The sequence below is a fragment of the Hordeum vulgare genome, chromosome 6H (genome assembly GCF_904849725.1).
Source record: "Hordeum vulgare subsp. vulgare chromosome 6H, MorexV3_pseudomolecules_assembly, whole genome shotgun sequence".
Taxonomy (NCBI): domain Eukaryota; kingdom Viridiplantae; phylum Streptophyta; class Magnoliopsida; order Poales; family Poaceae; genus Hordeum; species Hordeum vulgare.
Genome location: NC_058523.1, coordinates 474,306,010 through 474,326,264, shown reverse-complemented (window position 1 = coordinate 474,326,264; position 20,255 = coordinate 474,306,010). Strand labels below are relative to the sequence as shown.

At 40.9% G+C, this 20,255-nt stretch overlaps 1 protein-coding gene across 1 annotated transcript; it reads right to left on the bottom strand.

Moving 5' to 3' along the window:
- Positions 1–18,719: 18,719 nt before the first annotated feature.
- Positions 18,720–19,603, bottom strand: LOC123404045. The gene has a single exon (XM_045097959.1). It carries the CDS (start codon positions 19,462–19,464, stop codon positions 19,081–19,083), a length of 384 nt encoding a protein of 127 aa, XP_044953894.1. The 5' UTR covers positions 19,465–19,603; the 3' UTR covers positions 18,720–19,080.
- Positions 19,604–20,255: the final 652 nt, after the last annotated feature.

Below are 20,255 nucleotides of genomic sequence, written 5' to 3'. Positions count from 1 at the left end.
TGTTGTCACTACTGCTGTTCCTTGCCACTGCTATTGCTCGTTACACTTCTGCTACCTACTACACTGTTGGTTCACCTACCGTTGACGGGAATTGACAACTTCCGTCGACGCGGCAACGAAGGCACCATTGATACAATCGTTAGGAATAGTCTGCCGTCAACAGATCGTTTCTGACACCGTTGTTATCATATTACTTTGTTGTTACTATTGTGCTTGCAGATACTAATCTTTCAGGTGTGATTGAATCTGACAAATTCAGCTGCTAATACTCGAGAGTATTTTCTCACCTCCTTTAGATGATCTACAAATTTGCGTCGAATACTCTACCCCCAAAAACTGCTGCAAACCCACGCGTTGGTGGGCCGTCAACAACATTCTTCTAGTCTCATTACTGGGGAGTGATTTGAGCATTCTTCTGGTACTGTTGCAGGAGAAGGTTTGTTGTCATAAGCATTCGTCTAGCTAACGCCAGAGATTGCACGGTCAGAGGCCGACGACAACCTCGGCGGGGGCGCGGCGGCTCAGCCAGCTGGAGGGGAAAATGGGGCACGGGAAGGATGCGGAGGGGCTGCAGGGCCCCCAGGACACCACTACACAGCCGGAGGAGGGCTGGCAAAAGTGGTTTTCAGAGGGGAAGTCTTGGGGAAACTTTATGTCTCGTAGTGTTAGCTATGCAAGGACTACAACACTACCAAGTTTCAGCCCTAACAAGGGAGGGTAGCTAGTACTTGCTGTACAAAGTTACATTTCAGCCAGAAATCTAGTTGTAGATGTGCTGCTCATTTTCTCCACATTAGCATGCCATATCTTGCCTTGAAATGATGCCTTGGGATGCTAGGGGCCCTTTGGAAAGATATGGGGGCTTTGGCTTAAGCAGAAGTGGGGCAAGAGGGGTAAAATGGTGATCCAAGGGTGAAAATGAGAAGTAGTTACATGGAGCCTCTCTCCAATAATTGACCAGTGGCCATGGAAATGTTACTCGAGGTAAAATGTAACTAAATGAAGCTGTGGTAGAAAGTTGAGCTCAAGGGTTAAAGTGGAAGGGGCCAAAGTAGCCACTTTAGTGAGTCCACACAAGGTGTTTGATGAGTGGCAGGGCAACCAGATGGACTTCAATGGATATGAAACTTAACATGATCAAAGAATAGATGAAAATAGGCTTGGACACAGGTTTCCAATGTAGACTTGGAAAACCCATGAAATGGGCAGAAATGGTTTTCTGCTTACAAAACTATTCAAATCAATTCCCACGGATCCAATATTTGGTGTGGGAGCATTATTTGAGCATTAAGGCATGCCCAAAAAGTTTGGGGTCAATTGGAGAAACTTTATAATGTAAAGTTTCCCAAAGTCACAAATCAACAGAGAGTGTTTTGAGGGGCTTGGGACAAGTTCTTCTATTATCCTTGATGCACCACTTGGTGTGGATGCATTATTGGAGTATCAGAACATGTCCACCAAATTTGAGCACAACTGAAGACACTTGACAATGTAGAGTTGCTCAAATTTGGATCTGGACAGATAGGCTTTTAGAATAATTAGGGGAGTCAAATCAATTTGGATTGATATGAAACTTGTCAAGATCATCAAACATATCATAGATGACATGCTGAAATTTTACTAGAATTTATTGAGAATATTTCTTATAGAAATAATCCAAAAGCTTGAAATAGGCAGGAAGGGTTTTGAAGGGGTTTTCCCAATATTTTGAACATGACCATGTGTTGAAACTCATATATATGAAATATATATGTCGTGTGAGTTTCCCTAAATTTTATTAAATATTTTGAAAGCAATAAAAATAACTTCCCTTCATAAGAGACCATTTCTGTCCTCATAGGAAGGCATTTAAATAAAATAGTAAAATAACCTTTAAAATAATAATATTGTGGTTTTGGGAAGTCATTTGATAATAGGTTTTAAATAAAATAATTGGTGCAAAATAAATTCCCTAATTTGAGGACTTGTAGTACAAATCTCATCTCAGGGGTTTTGAAAGCTTAATTCAAAGAAATGCCTTTTGATGAAAATAATATTTGGTAAAAATAGTTTCTGGTCCTAAACACATCGTATGATCTTTAGGCAGGAGTTTTGAGTTAAGGAGGTGAGTGTGGAGAGTAACAGGGATTATTGAGAATCAAACACAAGTGTACCAGCAAGCAAGCAAACAATAGTCACTTCCAGCATCATAAGCATTCACAAAAAAAAATTGGTCCTAATTTTTGAAATAAGTTAATTAGTCAGGAAAGCTAAACATAGGGTGTTGCAGTCTCCCACTTGCACTAGAGTTAATAATCTAGTTCACATCACTATGTGATTGTAATGAATCTAACACCCATACAGTTCTTGGTTTCGATCATGTCTTGCTTGTGAGAGAGGTTTTTAGTCAACAGGTATGAACCTTTCATATCCGTGTGTTTTTTACACATCTCTATTTCATCATATATATGTTGCTACCATGCGCCATTTGGAACCATTCCAAATGACTGCTCCACTATACGAAACCGGTTTACTTCTCAAAGTTATCCGAATTAGTGTCAAATCTTGCATCGACGTAACCCTTTACGACGAACTCTTTTATCACGTCCATAATCGAGAAAATCCCTTAGTCCACTAGTTACTAAGGATAACCTTTGACCGTTGTCCAGCACTCCACTCCTGGATCACTTTCATACCCCTTGACAGATTCATGGCAAGGCACACATCAGGTGCGGTCCACAGCATAGCATACTATAGAGCCTACGGCTAATGCATAGCGGACGAGCTTCGTCCTTTCTCTTTCTTCTACCATGGTCGGGCTTTGAGTCTTACTCAAATTCACACCTTACAACACAGCTAAGAACTCCTTCTTTGCTAATCTATTTTGAACTCCTTCAAAACATTGTCAAGGCATGCATTTCATTGGAAGTTCTATTAAGCGTTTTGATCTATATCTATAGATCTTGATGCTCAATGTTCAAGTAGCTCTATCCAGGTTTTCCTTTGAAAAACTCCTTTCAAACAACCCTCTATGCTTTCCAGAAATTCTACATTATTTCCGATCAACAATATGTCAATCGCATATTCTAATCAGAAATTCTATAGTGCTCCCACTCACTTCTTTGGAAATACAAGTTTCTCATAAACTTTGTACAAAACCAAAAACTTTGATCATCTCATCAAAGCGTATATTCCAACTCTGAGATGGTTGCTCCAGTTCCTAGAAGGATCGCTGGAGCATGCATACTTGTTAGCATCCTTAGGATCGATAAAACCTTCTGGTTATATCACATACAACCTTTCCTCAAGGAAACCATCGAGAAAACAATGTTTTGACATCCTATCTGCAAGATTTCATAAATAATGCAGCAACTGCTAACATAATTCCAACAGACTTTTAGCATCGCTACGAGTGAGAAAGTCTCATCATAGTCAAGTCTTTGAACTTGTCAGAAACATCTTTGCGACAAGTCGAGCTTTCTTAATGGTGACTTTTCACCATCATTGTGTGTCTTCCTTGTAAAGATCCATCTGTACTTAACAGCCTTACGACCATCAAGTAGTTCTTCCAAAGTCTACACTTTGTTTTCATACATGGATCCTCTCTCGGATTTTATGGCCTCCAGCCATTTGTCGGAATCTGGGCCCACCATCGCTTCTCCATAGTTCGTAGGTTCATTGTTGTCCAACAACATGACCTCCAAGACAGGGTTACCGTACCACTCTCGAGCATTACGTGACCTTGTCGACCTACTAGGTTTGTCATAACTTGATCTGAAGCTTCATGATCACTATCGTCAGCTTCCACTTCAATTGGCGTAGGCGCCACAGGAACAACTTCTTGCGCCCTGCTACACACTGGTTGAAGCGACGGTTCAGTAACCTCATCAAATTCGACCATCCTCCCACTCAATTCTTTTGAGATAAACCTTTTCTCGAGAAAGGACCCGTTTCTAGAAACAAACACTTTGCTTCCGGATCTGAGATAGGAGATATACCCAACTGTTTTGGGTATCCTATGAAGATGCATTTATCCGCTTTGGGTTCGAGCTTATCAGTCTGGAACTTTTTCACATAAGCCTCGCAGCCCCAAACTTTTAAGAAACGACAGCTTAGGTTTCTCCAAACCATAGTTCATATGGTGTCATCTCAACGGAATTACGTGGTGCCCTATTTAAAGTGAATGCGGTTGTCTCTAATGCCTAACCCAAAAACGATAGTGGTAATTTGATAAGAGACATCATAGTATGCACCATATCCAATAGGGCACGACTATGACGTTCGGACACACCATCACACTATGGTGTTCCAGCTGGCACTAGTTGTGAAACGTTTTCCACACTGTCTTAATTGTGTACCAAACTCGCAACTCAGATATTCATCTCTAGGATCATATCGTAGACATTTTATCCTCTTGTCACGACGATCCTCAACTTCACTCTAAAAATACTTGAACCTTTCAATAATTCGGACGTGTGTTTCATCAAGAAAATATACTAGTATCTACTCAAATCATGTGTGAAGTAAGAACATAACGATATCCACTGCATGCCTCGGCACTCATTGGACTGCATACATCAAAAATGTATTACTTCCAATAAGTTACTTTCTTGTTCCATCTCACTGGAAAACGAGGCCTTCAGTCATCTTGCCCATGTGGTATGATTTGCATGTCTCAAGTGATTCAAAATCAAGTGAGTCCAAAACGATACATCTGCATGGAGTTTCTGCATGCGTTTTATACCAATATGACTCAAGTGGCAGTGCCACAAGTAAGTGGTACTATCATTACTACTTTGAATCTTTTGGCATCAATATTGTGAACATGTGTATCACTACGATCGAGATTCAATAAACCATTCACATTAGGTGCAAGACCATTGAAGGTATTATTCAAATAAACAGAGTAACCATTATTCTCTTTAGATGAATGGTCGTATAGTGATAAACACAATCTAATCATGTCTATGCTCAACGCAAACACCAAATAACAATTATTTAGGTTTAACACTAATCCTGATGCTAGAGGGAGCGTGCGATGTTTGATCACATCAACCTTGGAAACACTTCCAACACATATCGTCACCTTGCCTTTAGCTAGTCTCCGTTTATTCCATAGCTTTTATTTTGAGTTACTAACACTTAGCAACCGGACTAGTATCTAATACCGTGGTGATACTAGGAGTACTAGTAAAGTACACATCAATATCATGTATATCCAATATACATTTGTTGACATTGCCAGCCTTCTCATCTACCAAGTATCTAGGGTAGTTCCTCTTCAGTGACTATTCCCCCCATTACAGAAGCACTTATTCTCGGGTTTGGGTTCAACCTTCGGTCCCTTCACTAGAGCAGCAATTGGTTTGCCGTTTCATGAAGTATCCCTTCTTGCCCTTGCCCTTCTTGAAACTAGTGGTTTTACTAACCATCAACAATTGATGCTCCTTTTTTATTTCTATTTTCGCGGTGTCAAACATCGCGAATAGCTCAAGGGTCATCATATCTACCCCTGATATGTTATAGTCCATCATGAAGCTCTAGTAGCTTCGTGGCAATGACTTTGGAGAACCATCACTATCTCATGTGGAAGATTAACTCACACTCGATTCAAGCGATTGTAGCACTCAAACAATCTGAGCACATGCTCAACGATTGAGATTTTCTCCCTTACTTTGTAAACAAAGAATCTTGTCGGATGTCTCATACCTCTCAACAAGGGCACGAGCCTAAAATCCCAATTTCATCCCTTGGAACATCTCGTATGTCCCGCGACATTCGAAACGTCTTCAGCGCCTCAATTATAAGCCGTTTAAGCATTATGCACTGAACTATCATGTAGTCATCAAAAACGTGTATGTCAGATGTTCGCAACATCTATAGACGACGCTCGGGGTTTAGCACACCGAGCGGTGCATTAAGGACATAAGTCTTCTGTGCAGCAATGAGGACAATCCTCAGTTTACGGACCTAGTCCGCATAATTACTACTATCATCTTTCAACTAAATTTTCTCTAGGAACATATTAAAACCAGTAGAGTTGCAGCGCAAGCTACAACATAATTTTCAAAGACCTTTTGACTATGTTCATGGTAATGACTTCAATTAATCATATTACTTAAAAACTCCCACTCAAATTGATATCCCTCTAGTCATTCGAGTGACGCATGATCCAAATTCACTAACTCAAGTCTGATCATCACGTGAGTTGAGTTTAGCTTCAATGGTGAACATCTCCATGTTGATCATATCAACTATATGATTCATGCTAGACCTTTCGGTCTCTTGTGTTCCGAGGCCATGTCTACAATTCTAGGCTCGTCAAGTTTAACCCGAGTGTTCCGCGTGTGCAAATATTTTGCACCCATTGTATGTGAACTTTGGGTCTATCACACCCGATCATCACGTGGTATCTCGAAACGACGAACTGTCGCAACGGTGCACAGTCAGGGAGAACACAATTTTATCTTGAAATTTTAGTGAGGGATCACCTTATAATTTTACCGTCATCCTAAGAAAAATAAGGTGCATAAAAGGATTAACATCACATGCAAATCATAAGTGACATGATATGGCCATGAACTTGTGCTTCTTGATCTCCATCACCAAAGCACCGGCATGATCTCCATTGTCACCGGCTCTGCCCATGATCTCCATCATCGTGCTGCCATCGAGGTTGTCGTGCTATCTGTGTTGTTACTACTAAAGCTACTGCCTAGCGATATAGCAAGAGCATCTGCAAGCGCAAAATAAATTTAAAGACAACCCTATGGCTCCTGCCGGTTGCCGTAGCATCGATGTGCAAGTCGATATTTAACTATTACAACATGATCATCTGATACATCCAATATATCATATAATGTCATTGGCCATATCATATCACAAGCATACCCTGCAAAAACAAGTTAGACGTCCTCTAATTTGTTGTTGCAAATTTTACGTGGCTGATATGGGTATCTAGTATGATCGCATCTTACTTACACAAAGCCACAACGGTGATATGCAAATTGCTATTTAACCTTCTCCAAGGACCGCCTCAGTCAAATTTGATTCAACTAAAGGTTAAGAAACAGACACCTGCCAGTCATCTTTCTGCAACAAGTTGCATGACAGTCGATGAAACCAGTCTCTCGTAAGCGTACGAGTAAAGTTGGTCCGGGCCGCTTCAATCCAACAATACCGCTGAATCAATAAAAGACTAAGAAGGGCAGCAAATTGAACATCAACGCCCATAAACTCTTTTGTGTTCTACTCGAGATATCGTCTACGCATGAACCTAGCTCTGATACCACTATTAGGGAACGTTGCAAGGGAAACAAAAAAATTCATATGCACACGCAATACCTATCCATGGTGATGATCATCTACGAGAGAGGAGAGTGAATCTACATACCCTTGTAGATCGCTAAGAGGAAGCGTATATAACGCGGTTGATGTAGTGGAAAATCTTCGCGATCCAAATTGCAGCCCGTCCCACGATCTCATCACGATCCGTCCCGCGATCTCATCACGATCCTTCCCGATCTAGCGCCAAACGGACGGCACCTCCGCGTTCAGCACACGTACGGCTCGATGATGTCTCCTCCTTCTTGATCCAGCAAGAGAGGGAGGAGAAGTAGATGGGATCTCAACCAGCACGACGGCATGGTGGATATGATGGTGGAGCAGTGCCAGCAAGGCTTTGCGAAGCGCTACAGGAACCGATATGAGGAGAAAACGGAGTTATGGGAGAGGTGGGGCTTCCACCGGGGAGTGGGAATTGATGTGTTCAGCCCCTCCCTCTCTTGCACTATATATAGGAGGCTAGGAGGAGGGTTGGGTCGCATCCCTAGCCCCTCCTCCAAGGAGGGGGCGTGGGCCTAGGGAGGTTTCCTCCCTCCCCAAGGCACCTAGGAGGTACCTTCCCCTTTAGGGACTCTTCCCTCCCAAGCGCATGGGCCCTTGGGGGCTGGCCCAACAAGGCTTGGACGCCCCCTTACAGCCCATGCACGTCCTAGGGGCTGGAGGGACCCTTTCGGACTCCATCGAAACCCTCTGGAACTTTCCAGAAGCTTTCTGATACAATATCGATAAACCCGAAACTTTTCCGGTAGCCAAAATAGGATTTCCCATATATAAATCTTTACCTTCGGACCATTCCGGAGCTCCTCGTGACGTCCGGGCTCTCATCCGGGACTCCGAACAATATTCTGTCACCAACATACATATCCCAATACTACTCTAGCGTCACCGAACATTAAGTGTGCAGACCCTACAGGTTCGAGAACTATGCAGACATGAACGAGACACCTCTACGGTCAATAATCAATAGCGGGACCTGGATGCCCATATTAGCTCCTACATATTACAAAGATCTTTATTGGTCGAACCACTATATCAAGGATTCAATCAATCCCATATGCAGTTCCCTTTGTCCATCGGTATGTTACTTGTCCGAGATTCGATCGCCGGTATCTCCATACGTAGTTCAATCTCGTTACCGGCAAGTCTCTTTACTCGTTCCGTAATACAAGATCCCATGACTAACTCCTTAGTCACATTGCTTGCAAAGCTTATTGTGATGTTGTATTACCGAGTGGGCCCCGAGATACCTCTCCGTCACAGGGAGTGACAAATCCCAGTCTTGATCCATGCCAACCCAACAGACACCTTCGGAGATACCTGTAGAGCACCTTTATAGTCACCCAGTTGCGTTGCGACGTTTGATACACACAAGGTATTCCTCCAGTGTCCGAGAGTTGCATGATCTCATGGTCATAGGAACAGATACATTGGCATGTAGAAAACAGTAGCAATAAACTGACACGGTCATATGCTATGTTCATAGTTTGGGTCTTGTCCATCACATCATTCTACTAATGATGTGATCCCGTTATCAAGTGACAACACTTGTCTATGGTGAGGAAACCTTGACCATCTTTGATCAACGAGCTAGTCAACTAGAGGCTCACTAGGGACAGTGTGTTGTCTATGTATCCACACATGTATTTGAGTTTCCAATCAATACAATTCTAGCATGGATAATAAACGGTTATCATGAACAAGGAAATATAATAATAACTAATTTATTATTGCCTCTAGGGCATATTTCCAACATGGACAGTGATACCACAAACTCCATACTAAGGGAGATGAAATATTTCCAAACTCTGAAAAAGATGAATGAAGATATTCTAACTATCGCTGGACGCGATACAGTGATTGTTGGTACTGTACGTGCCATATTCACCCTCCCAAGTGGAACACAAGTGACGATAGAGGATGCTTTATTGTATCCCGACTCATCACGTACCCTCTTCAGTTATTGATCTATCCGTAAGGATGGTTTTCATATTGAAACCCATGAAGAAAACAAAGAGGAGTATCTGCTCTTTAGTAAAGATCACGGATATGGGAAAAGGGTACTTCCTCGGTGTCAAAATAAGTGTCATTGATCTAGTACAAAATATATATTAATTTACTACTAAATCTACGACGCTTATTTTGGGACGGAGGGAGTACATGAGAAAAATCCTTCTCTATCGTCTGGTTTGTACTATACGTACATCAAACTAGTGGAACATGTTGCATACAAAGTAATTTTTTAGAATGTTGACGCATTCCAAACCTAGCATGATCGCCTAGGCCATCCCGGAATCGGGACGATGAGAAAAATTACTAGCAATTCCATTGGTCATAATTTGCTTGAGTCAAAATTTCCTCAATCTTCTGATTCTGTATGCACATCTTGTTCCAAAGGAAAGCTAATTTTGAGGCCCTCGCATCTCAAAATACAAGCTAAACCACTTGAGTTCCTTGAACGTATTCAAGGAGACATTTGTTGTCACATTCAGCCATTATCTGGACTTTCAGTTATTTCATGGTTCTGATTGACGCATCTACATGATGGTCACATGTGTGACTTCTATCCACACGGAACCATGAATTTGCTAAGATAATGAGGCAAGTCATTCAGTTGCAAGTTCATTATTCTAAAAGTCGAATTAAATCAATTCGAATGGACAACTCAGCAGAATTCTCCTCACGTGTTTTCAACGATTATTGCATGGCTTTGGGGATTCAAGTTCATCACTCTGTTCCTTATGTCCATACACAAAATGGTATGAGTGGAGCATTGATTAAGAGCAGAGGTGAAGCTAGCTATCTGGCAAGGTTTGGCACATGCCATACCTAAACTTTGAATAAGCATCATACGTATACTATCAACTTGATACAATATTTATGTTTTGAGCTGGGCTTAGCTGCTGATGGGGCGTGTTCATGGCCGCTTGACTGCACGTCATGGATTACGTCCTAAACCTTCCGACTACACGTGTACCATGATCTTCATGATAGAGGCAACAACACGCAGGGCACCAGGCAACGGCGACCGCCAGGGTGGTAGTGGCAGGTGGCGGCCCTAGTTCACCGATGGGGAGATGTTCTGGCCGGTATACGGCGACGCGACTCGGCGAGGCCGCAAGGATGAACATACGGCGTCACTTTAACTGAAATTGAACTAGATCAGATCGTATAAGTATGTATGTTCTTCGATTTTCATTTAAATCATGTAGTACACTTTTTTAACAAAGGTAAAGGATTTTTTTTATTGATTAATTAAACAGAAGAGAATTGCCAAGCTAATTAATTAAGCAGAAGAGATTTGCCTCATCATGTAGTACATTTGTTCTATAGCCTTTGCATTGCTGAAATACTAATGGATTAATTTCTTTAGTAAACTAGTGAATAACCAACCATATAATTTACATCTAGTGAGGTATTTTGAGTGTCAATACTCAGTTTTTTATCTTTCTTGTATATTCTAAATATAAAGTATTACCTCCTTCCCGAATTATTTATCTCAAATTTTTCTATATACATAACACTAATACGTGTGTAAATATATATATATATGTATCTTTCAAATTTAAGATAAGTAATTCGGGACGGAGGAGTAATATACATCTAATAATTTAATGAGCCTTTCATAAACTATTTGCTTGCTCAACTTATGTTAGGTGGACCATATGTAGTATTCTCTTTCATAAACTCCGCCATACCAGAAAATTATTACTCCATCTGCTTAAGAGGATTAAACTCATTGCAAGACCTTTGTTGATGAATTGCAACTTGCCAACCTCCTGTTGGGGTCACGTTGTTTTACACGCTGCTGACTTGATACAATTGAGGCCAACTGCATATCACAGTTCTTCCCCTCTGGAATTGATACGTGGATATCCTCTTACCATTTCCCATATGTGTAAGTTCGGATGTGTTGCATACATCTCGATGTCACCACCACAGCGGACATCTATGGGCCCACACATAAAGTTTGGGATCTATGTGGGGTACGAATCGCCGTCGATTATTAATACCTGGAGCCCCTTACTCAGGATCTGTTCACAGCCCGTCACGCTGATTGCATATTCATATGAGGAACATTTTCCAGTATTAGGGGAGATTTCAAGTACCAGAAAGAATGCCCGGAAATTGATTGGAATGCTCATGTTGTTTCATCCTCTGATCCACGTACCCATGAGACCGAACTTCAAGTTCGTAAGATCATTAATATGCAATATCTTGCAAATAATCTGCCAGATTCATTTACTGATCTGAAAGGTGTTACAAAATCCTTAAATCCGGACAGAAACGCGCCAGAAAGAGTGGAGATGCCAATAAAAACCACTCAACTCCATTTTCCTAAAAAGAGGGGGAGTAGTACGGCATCTGACCAGGAGCAAGCTTCTAGCAAGCAACAAAGGAAATCGAGGAGAAAAACCTCGGAGTTAGTAAACACAGATCAACTCAACGTTGACAAACACCTAATGGATAGTATACACCCAGTGAAAGAGCAACCTCCACAACCCAGCTCTAGTGTGCACAAACTGGCTAGAACATCAGAACACCGATACTCAGTCGTATTGGGAAATCACGAAGAGTCGCTAGGGGTGCAGGAAATTTCCATCAACTATGTTGTTTCTAGAGAATCATTTGACCGTAAGACTACGACTGTCGACATATATTTTGCTGAAAAGATTGCAGATACCCTTCTCACTGATCATGATCCAAGGTCTATCGTTGAGTGCCAGAGGCGCTCCGACTAGCCTAAATGGAACGATGAAATCCAAGCAGAAATTGCCTCGCTTAACAAAAGAAAGGTATTCACTGAAGCAATACCTACACCTTCAAATGTTTTCCCTGTGGGATTCAAATGGGTTTTTCTCTGAAAACGGAATGAGAACAATGAGGTGGTGAGATATAAAGAAAGGCTCGTGGCACAAGGTTTCACACAGAAACCCGGTATTGATTTCAATGAAACATACTCTCCAATAATGAGTGGAACCACTTTCCGATAGCTTATATCTTTGGCAGTGCAAAATCGTCTATCCATGCAGTTGATGGACATCGTGACCCCATATCTTTACGGATCACTAGATTCAGACATATATATATGAAGGTTCGTGACGAAATCTTTGTCCCGAGTAACAGTGCAAAACACAACATGTATTATGTAAAGCTGAATAAGTCATTATATGCCTTAAGACAATTGGGACGGATGTGGTACAACCAACTCAGTGAGTTCCTTCCTCAGAAAGGTTACTCCAATGGTGACAATTGCCCATGTGTCTTCATCAAGAAGTCCTGTGTAGGATTTTTGCATCATTTTTGTGTACGTTGGTGATCTCAACATCATTGGCAACACACCAGACATTGATGAAGCACGCAATCATCTAAAGATGAAATTTAAGATGAAGGATTTGGGTAAAACCAAATTTTGCTTGGGGATCCAACTTGAGCACCTTCCCTCGGGAATCATGGTACGCCAAGCTGCCTATATCCAGAAAATATTGAAGAAATTTAATATGGACAAATCATATCCATCCAAAACTCCTATGGTGGTTCGATCTCTAGATGTAGATAAAGATCCATTCAGGCCAAGGGATGATGGAGAAGATGTGTTGGGCCCTGAAGTTCCATACCTCAGTGTCGTTGGAGCGCTTATGTATCTTGCAAATTGCACAAGGCGTGATATTGCATTTGCAGTGAATCTATTTGCTAGACACAACGCAACTCCCACTAAACGTCATTGGTTTGAAGTGAAGAATATCTTTCAATATCTCCAAGGCACTAAGGATCTTGGCCTATTTTTCCAATTTCAGATAAATCTGGACTCTGATATGATTGGATATGCAGATGCGGGCTATTTTTCTGATCCACATAATGCCAAATCACAGACCGGCTTTGTGTTCCTACATGGTGGTACTGTTATATCATGAAAGTCTACAAAATAGACTCTAGTGGCAACATCTATAGATCATTCTAAAATAATTTCATTATTTGAAGCATCATGTGAATGTGTATGGATTTGCAGAATGATAAACCACATGCAACAATCATGTGCAATTGGTTTGATAGGATCACCAACCATTATTTATAAGGATAATGCGGCCTATGTTGCACAGATGCAAACAGAATACATCAAGAGTAATATCACTAAGCCTATTTCTTCAAAGTGGTTTTCCCCATAATCTTCAGAAAAGCGGGAAAATAAGCATCTTGCAAGTCAAATCATGTGACAACCTTACTGATTTATTTACTAAGTCTCTACCAAACTCAACATTCCAAAAATATTTTCATGAAATTGGTATGCGACGACTTAGGGACTTGAAGACATCAGGGGGAGTCTCTTTTTAAGATATCCTTGTTTAATGACATCACATCATGCTATCTCTTTGTGAGTTTATGTTTCAGATTCTCATCAAGTTTTCATAAGAACTTTTTAGAGGAGAACCCTTTTGAGATGATAGCGCTACGCTTACATGGTCAAACCTAGATTAGGGGGGTTAAGATTAATTACAAATGTAGTTACTCCCTCCATTTCAGTTTATAAGTCTGATACGTGTATCTAGATCGTTAATTTGATTAACTTAATGATAAACATATATTACAAAAAGTATATCATTAAAAACTTTAGATGCTCTATTTTCTAATGATATAATTTTTATATTAAACAATAGATTTTATATAAATCAAATTAACGACCTAGATACACGTGCGTGCCTTATAAACCGTGACGGAGGTAGTAGGAGAAATCTCTCCTTGCCCAACCGTCATGCCTCCCGCAAGGAGGTATCTGTCCCTGGAACCAACACCTGTTTGTACCGAGCATATAAAAGGCATCGACGATGACACCGAATCATTGTTGATTCCATTGTTGATTCAAACACCTTACTGCTAATATTCAGTATATTATTATAACAATTTGACAGCACTTCTCTAATCCCGAAAAAAGTAAACAGCAATACAATCACATAGACAATATCCTAATTTGTAATACCAGTTTCATTCCCAGAGAGCACGTAAAACATGAATAATGCATGCATAAAGTGATGAAGGACCAAACAAGTGTATTCAGCGTTTTATCATATGCGGCAGCTGATAAGCTACCAGAGATCTATTTTTAGTACCATGCTGCTTAAAACCATAAAAGGTTGTGTAGTTTACACTATGCTACAGGCAGATCACAAAAGACACCCAAATCAATAAACTATATTTACACTTATATCGCCTCTTGTCCAACAAAACTAAAATGACAAAGTGGTAAATTTTGCACGAGTGCTAATGTGTATTTTCCACAGAATCGCACAACCAAGTCAGAAACAGAACCATTCACATAGGCAAGCAAATATAGTTGCCACAAAACATATCTTCACTATTTTGAATTAAAACAAGATTTACAGAATTCTACTACCTTGCAGCATGTGAACTGAAAGTAACTATGAAGAACTGACAAAGCACATGTCTTCAGTCGTCAATATAACCCAAAGAAACCTTCAGTTGCATAAGTCAATGATTATTTTACTGCAACAAATGTTACTTGATTATGAAAACTCAACGTTTAGCACCTACCAAATTATCATTACATATTTTAACTGCTGAATTGCAGAAATCACAATTAAGATTTGGCAAACTAAATGCAATAGCTACTTTAATTCTGAACTGGGTACTAAATAGAACTACTCATGCTGCACGAAACTATCACGAAAATCATGCTAGCAAGTAGCAACTAACCGTTACATGTGCTCTAATATCACATGCATACCAATTCTATGGGGGCACCTTATATGAAAATTGACCATTCCATCACATTCATCTATACCTAATGTCATCTGATAGTTGGTACAATTCGGCGAATTCGCTCACACTAGATCCTTTCAAGCAAGTATTATAGTTGCAATTTGGAGTTTTGGACGGAATGATGTTCACTGTCAAGTGAAGACCAGCTGAGACAATTAAGTTATACTGTATTAGTTAACCAACACTAAGACCAGGAAGTAGGGGTAACCATAAATGCTACAGAAAATGGCACACCACAAACAATAACTAACAAATATGTTCAAAACCAAATTGCAGGCGCTGTTCTGAACCAACCCTTCATACCAACTTATCACTTAAGTATTCTGATTAAGCGAGTAATAGGATTGAGATTAGTTATTTGTTTATCACAGTAACATATGATGTAGTTTAAAGTTAAACATTTAGCATCAATTACCATGTCATCGCAGTATTCTAGAGTAAATACTAAATCATTAATGAGTTATCAAAACTGAACAGCAAACTTGATTCAGTTCTAGGTGAGCACTAACTAATCCATGGTGCATGAGCCTACGAATAGTAATGAGAACAAAATAATGTAGCCTATCTTTTGATGCTGCATTCGGAAAACTAAAATGCATCACCATAAGATCAGGAGACTAATTATTAGGTTTACTAAAATAGTGCTACTTCAGTTTGGAACCTTAAAATCTGCTCCCTCCGTTCCTAAATATAAGTTTTTTTAGAGGTTTCACTAGGGGACTACATACAAATGTATATAGACATACTCCCTCCGGTCCTTTTTACTCCGCGTATTAGATTTCGGTCAAGTCAAACTTTGCAAAGTTTGACCAAATTTATATTAAAAAATATCAATATCTACAATACCAAATATATACATTATGAAACTACATTTCGTAAAGAATCTAACAATATTGATTTGACATGGTGAATGTTCATAATTTTTTCTATAAGTTTGGTCAAAGTAGAGATACTTTGACTTCGGACAAAACTTATATGCAGACTAAAAAGGACCGGAGGGAGTACTTTAGAGTGCAGATTCACTCATTTTGCTTCGTATGTAGTCTCCTAGTGAAATCTCTAAAAAGACTTATATTTAGGAATGGAGGGAGTAGCAGCTATACTTAACAACTTTGCCCTCGCATGTATGACTGCTGCACAAATGCGGAAGCCATCAGTACTTTACCAAAACATAGTACTAAAGGATTGACGACCAGACAATTCAGCAAAAAAATATCGTTAATCATCGAGCTATGATGTGATCATGCTTTGACATGGCATAAAGTTGAAACCACTAATAGCATCTGCATCACAATGCCTACCACTACCAATGAACAGTTTTGCGGTCATCTCTATAAATGATGACTACATGCCTAAATCCTCACTAGTTTATCCATGAGTAACATTTCACATGTTTTAGTTCCAGATAAGTTACTAACGGACTATGCGTTGAGCCTAAGGATAGCCATGAAAATAAAACAATGTCACCCCTGTGTTTTGATGCTGCATTTGAAAAACTAAAATGCATCACTGGAAAATCAGGAGACTAATTTTTAGTTTACTAAAATAGCGTTACTTCAGTTTGGAACCTTAACATCTAGCAATTATAATTAACAACTTTGTTGTCGGATGTATGACTGCAGCATAAATGCAGAAACATCAGTACTTCACCAAAACATAGTATTACAGAATTTACAGTAACAAAATATTGTTAATCATCGAACTATCATGTAATCATGTTAACACAGCATAACATCAGGAATCAATCATATCATCTGTATCATAATGTCTACCAATCAACAGATTTGCAGTCACCTCTATAAATGATGGCTAAATGCATAGATCCTCACTAGTTTATCCAAGCGTAATATTCCAAGTATTTTAATTCCGGATAAGCTCCTAATGGACTACAAAGTTGTGCATGAAGTAATAATGTACTCCCTCTGTTCACTTTTGTAAGATGTTACAGCTAAAATTGAACTGTTTTGGCTGTTGTCTTAAATGTCTAAAACGTCTTTACAAAAGTGAACGGAGGGAGTAGTAGTATTAGCTTAGTACAATAATTGCTGCCCTCCCTATCAAACTGTAACACGTGATAACGTCTAACATCGACAGCTTTGTCACCACATGTACAAATGATACTAAATGCAGAAACTCACTAGTCTATCTAAGCATAATACTCTAGATATTTTAACAACAGATAAGCTTTGCCGCCTCCATATCAATGTAACACCAAACAAACATAATACTCTAGATATTTTAATAGCATCTTCCACATAATAATGTCTAAAATCGACGGCTTCGTTGACAGTTGCCACATACACAAATTATATTAAAGGTAGAAACCGTCAATTGTTTAGCCAAGCATAATACTTAAGACATTTCAACACCAGATACACTACTAACAGACTACGTGTTGTGCATGAAGCATTCATGTCATCTCAGCTTATAATACAATGATTGTATTTCTACATCAAACAGTTATGCTTAATAACTTCTTCAGAATAATGTTCAACGTTAACAGCTTTGTCGACACATATACAAATGATGACTAAATGCAGAAAACAACACTAGATATCCAAGCATAATAGTTAAGTAGTACTATCATTACAGATACGCTACTAACAAACTATGTTTCATGCATGAAGGAATAATGTGACTGACTTAGCATGGCTTTGATTCCAAATGTATACCCTTATCCTCTAGCAGGTAATGTGAAACTGTACTTTCTTGTTAAATACTCCCTCCGTAAACTAATATAAGAGCATTTAGAACACTATTTTAGTAATCTAAATGCTCTTATATTAGTTTACAGAGGGAGTAGTACAGAGTTCAGAAGCCTCTTGTAGCTAACACTTAGAACAGAACGGCAGAAAAAAAAACTGCATCCTTTCAAAACATATAATTGGTTGGACTTCCTTGGAAGGTCTACCGTCTTACTCAGCAAATAGATACAACAGCTCAGCATTAAATACAGAAAAAGTAGTACCGGGCACTGGGAAAACATGTTACATGAAAATATCAAAAGATTCATCAAGTGATCTAGAAATGGAAATTACCCAAACATTTGTTGCCACAAAAGACCTGGAGAATCCCTATGTCAACCTGAATTTCTAACAACATAGTAATATGAGCAAACTACTTCTAAGCAAGAAAATAAGAAATAAAAAACATGCACCGGCACGAACATATAAGAACATCAATAATATATAATAAATACTGATGTAACTAGTAAGTAACCATGCTGCTAAGTTGAGCTGAGTAGTAAAATATACAGATATCAAATAATAAGAACTCTAACTAGGCAGCATCAAAGACACGCCCCAAGCATCGAAATAGGATTAACAGGTAACATATCACTATTTAGAAGCATAACAGGAATAACTAATTCACTCGGAGAAAATTGTGAAAGCATGAAAAATAGCACAAAATAATCAAACGGTGCACCATATCATTTCACTAGCCTAAGAAACACTTAAACAACTGAACCACCTTGCAGACTTGCAGTTTGAAGAAGTAGAACAATCTATGCTACTATAATTTTCCTATCAACAGCATAAGCAAGCAGTTTTTATGTAATGGTGTACGAGGTAGCTTTTCCGTCAGAGGAAGTGCACAAACCAAGCAGGAAAGACAGCCCAAAATAACTGAATGATGCAGCATATCACCATTAGCCTGGAAACTGATTAAAATGACTGGACCACATGCAGCTTCAAGAGCTAGAACAACCTATGTGACAATAAGTTTCCTATCCACAGGATAAGCAAGCAGTTTCCATGGGAAATGAAACCATCCACACAGACGTATAGCATGACAGCACGAACTGAATGTAAATGTCAGAAACTAATCCAGGATAAGCCTTAACCTTCAGACGAGCCCTGAAGATGCAGATACCGATAACAGAGTTCAAAACATTGCATCATCCATCACAACCTCCAAACGCGCAGATTAGGTTCACAGCATACTATTCAGAAGCGGAACGAGGCGAGACGAGCACCGCCGTCTTCACTCGGCCTTGGAGGCAGCCTCCCCCTTCTCTCCCAGTTCGGCCTCCATGGCCGCTCCCTTCTCCTCGCTCTCCACCGCCTCGGCCGGGAGCGGGGGCGCGGACGGGTCGGCCGCGGCGACGGTGGGCTCCTTCTCCTCGGCGACGGCGGAGGCGACAGCGGCGGCGACGGCAGGCGACTTGTCCTCCTCGGGGGCGGGGGCGGGGGCGGCGGTGTCCTCGTCGGGGTCGCGGGCGGGGTCGGTGGAGCGGGAGACGGAGGCGCGGAGGCGGTCGAGGAAGGGCTTGAAGGCGGACTCGACGGTGAGCCAGGCGAGGACGAGGCCGCCGGTGACGACCAGGGCCGTCTTCACGGCGCCTCCTCCGGCTGCTCCTTTGGCCATGGCTGCTCCTGCTCGGGTCCGGGGCGCGTGGGTTGCGATGGGGATGGGTTGGATGGGTGGTGTGTGATGCGTGTGGGTGGGGGTGGGGCGCCTGAGGTTTGGGGGTTTTGTGCGCGTCCGCGGAAAGCTTTGTCTTGCTCGGCACTGCACGAAAGGGAAAGCAAAGCGAGGACGAAAGCAAAGCAACGGCGACGAGGAGGCGTGGCTCTGCTTTGCTTGCTGGCGTGGGTGGACCGTACCTGCCCAAACGAGCCAGCACGGCACGGTACGGTCCGGTCCGAATCAGCACGTTACTAACCCGTAGGCTGCGCCTTCATGTCCAGACACGGTTCGGTTATAAAACGAACCGGCATGTTGGCTCGATTAGCATATGTTGGAGTAGCATATTTTTAGCCTCATGAACTTATTTTTGAACCTATTAGACCATATATTGTGTATATATATTTTAAAAATCTAAAACTATATATAAAAAAATAAACGGGTCGTGTCGTGCCAACCCGCGTGCCCAACCTTCAGGCCCAATCACGGCCTGAGGCCTGCCACGTGCCCGACATGGGTCCGTTTAAGTCATGTCGTGCCTGGCCCATGGCGGGTCGTGTCAACAGGCTCGCGGGCCGGCCTGCTTAGCCCGGCCCGTTTGGCCAGCTATAGGGTGGACTGGTGGTGGCGCCCGCCATCCCGTTAGTGGGCCTTAGCCTATGTGTTGGCCTTTGCGTCCAGAAGGTTCCAAAATGTCATATTTAGAGGCCCAAACGTTAGACGGGAGCTGGCCTGCTATTACATGGGTTTTT

What these genes read in the sequence shown, in the direction of transcription:
- LOC123404045 (XM_045097959.1), bottom strand. Translation starts at nt 19,464, where the DNA reads ATGGCCAAAGGAGCAGCCGGAGGAGGCGCCGTGAAGACGGCCCTGGTC.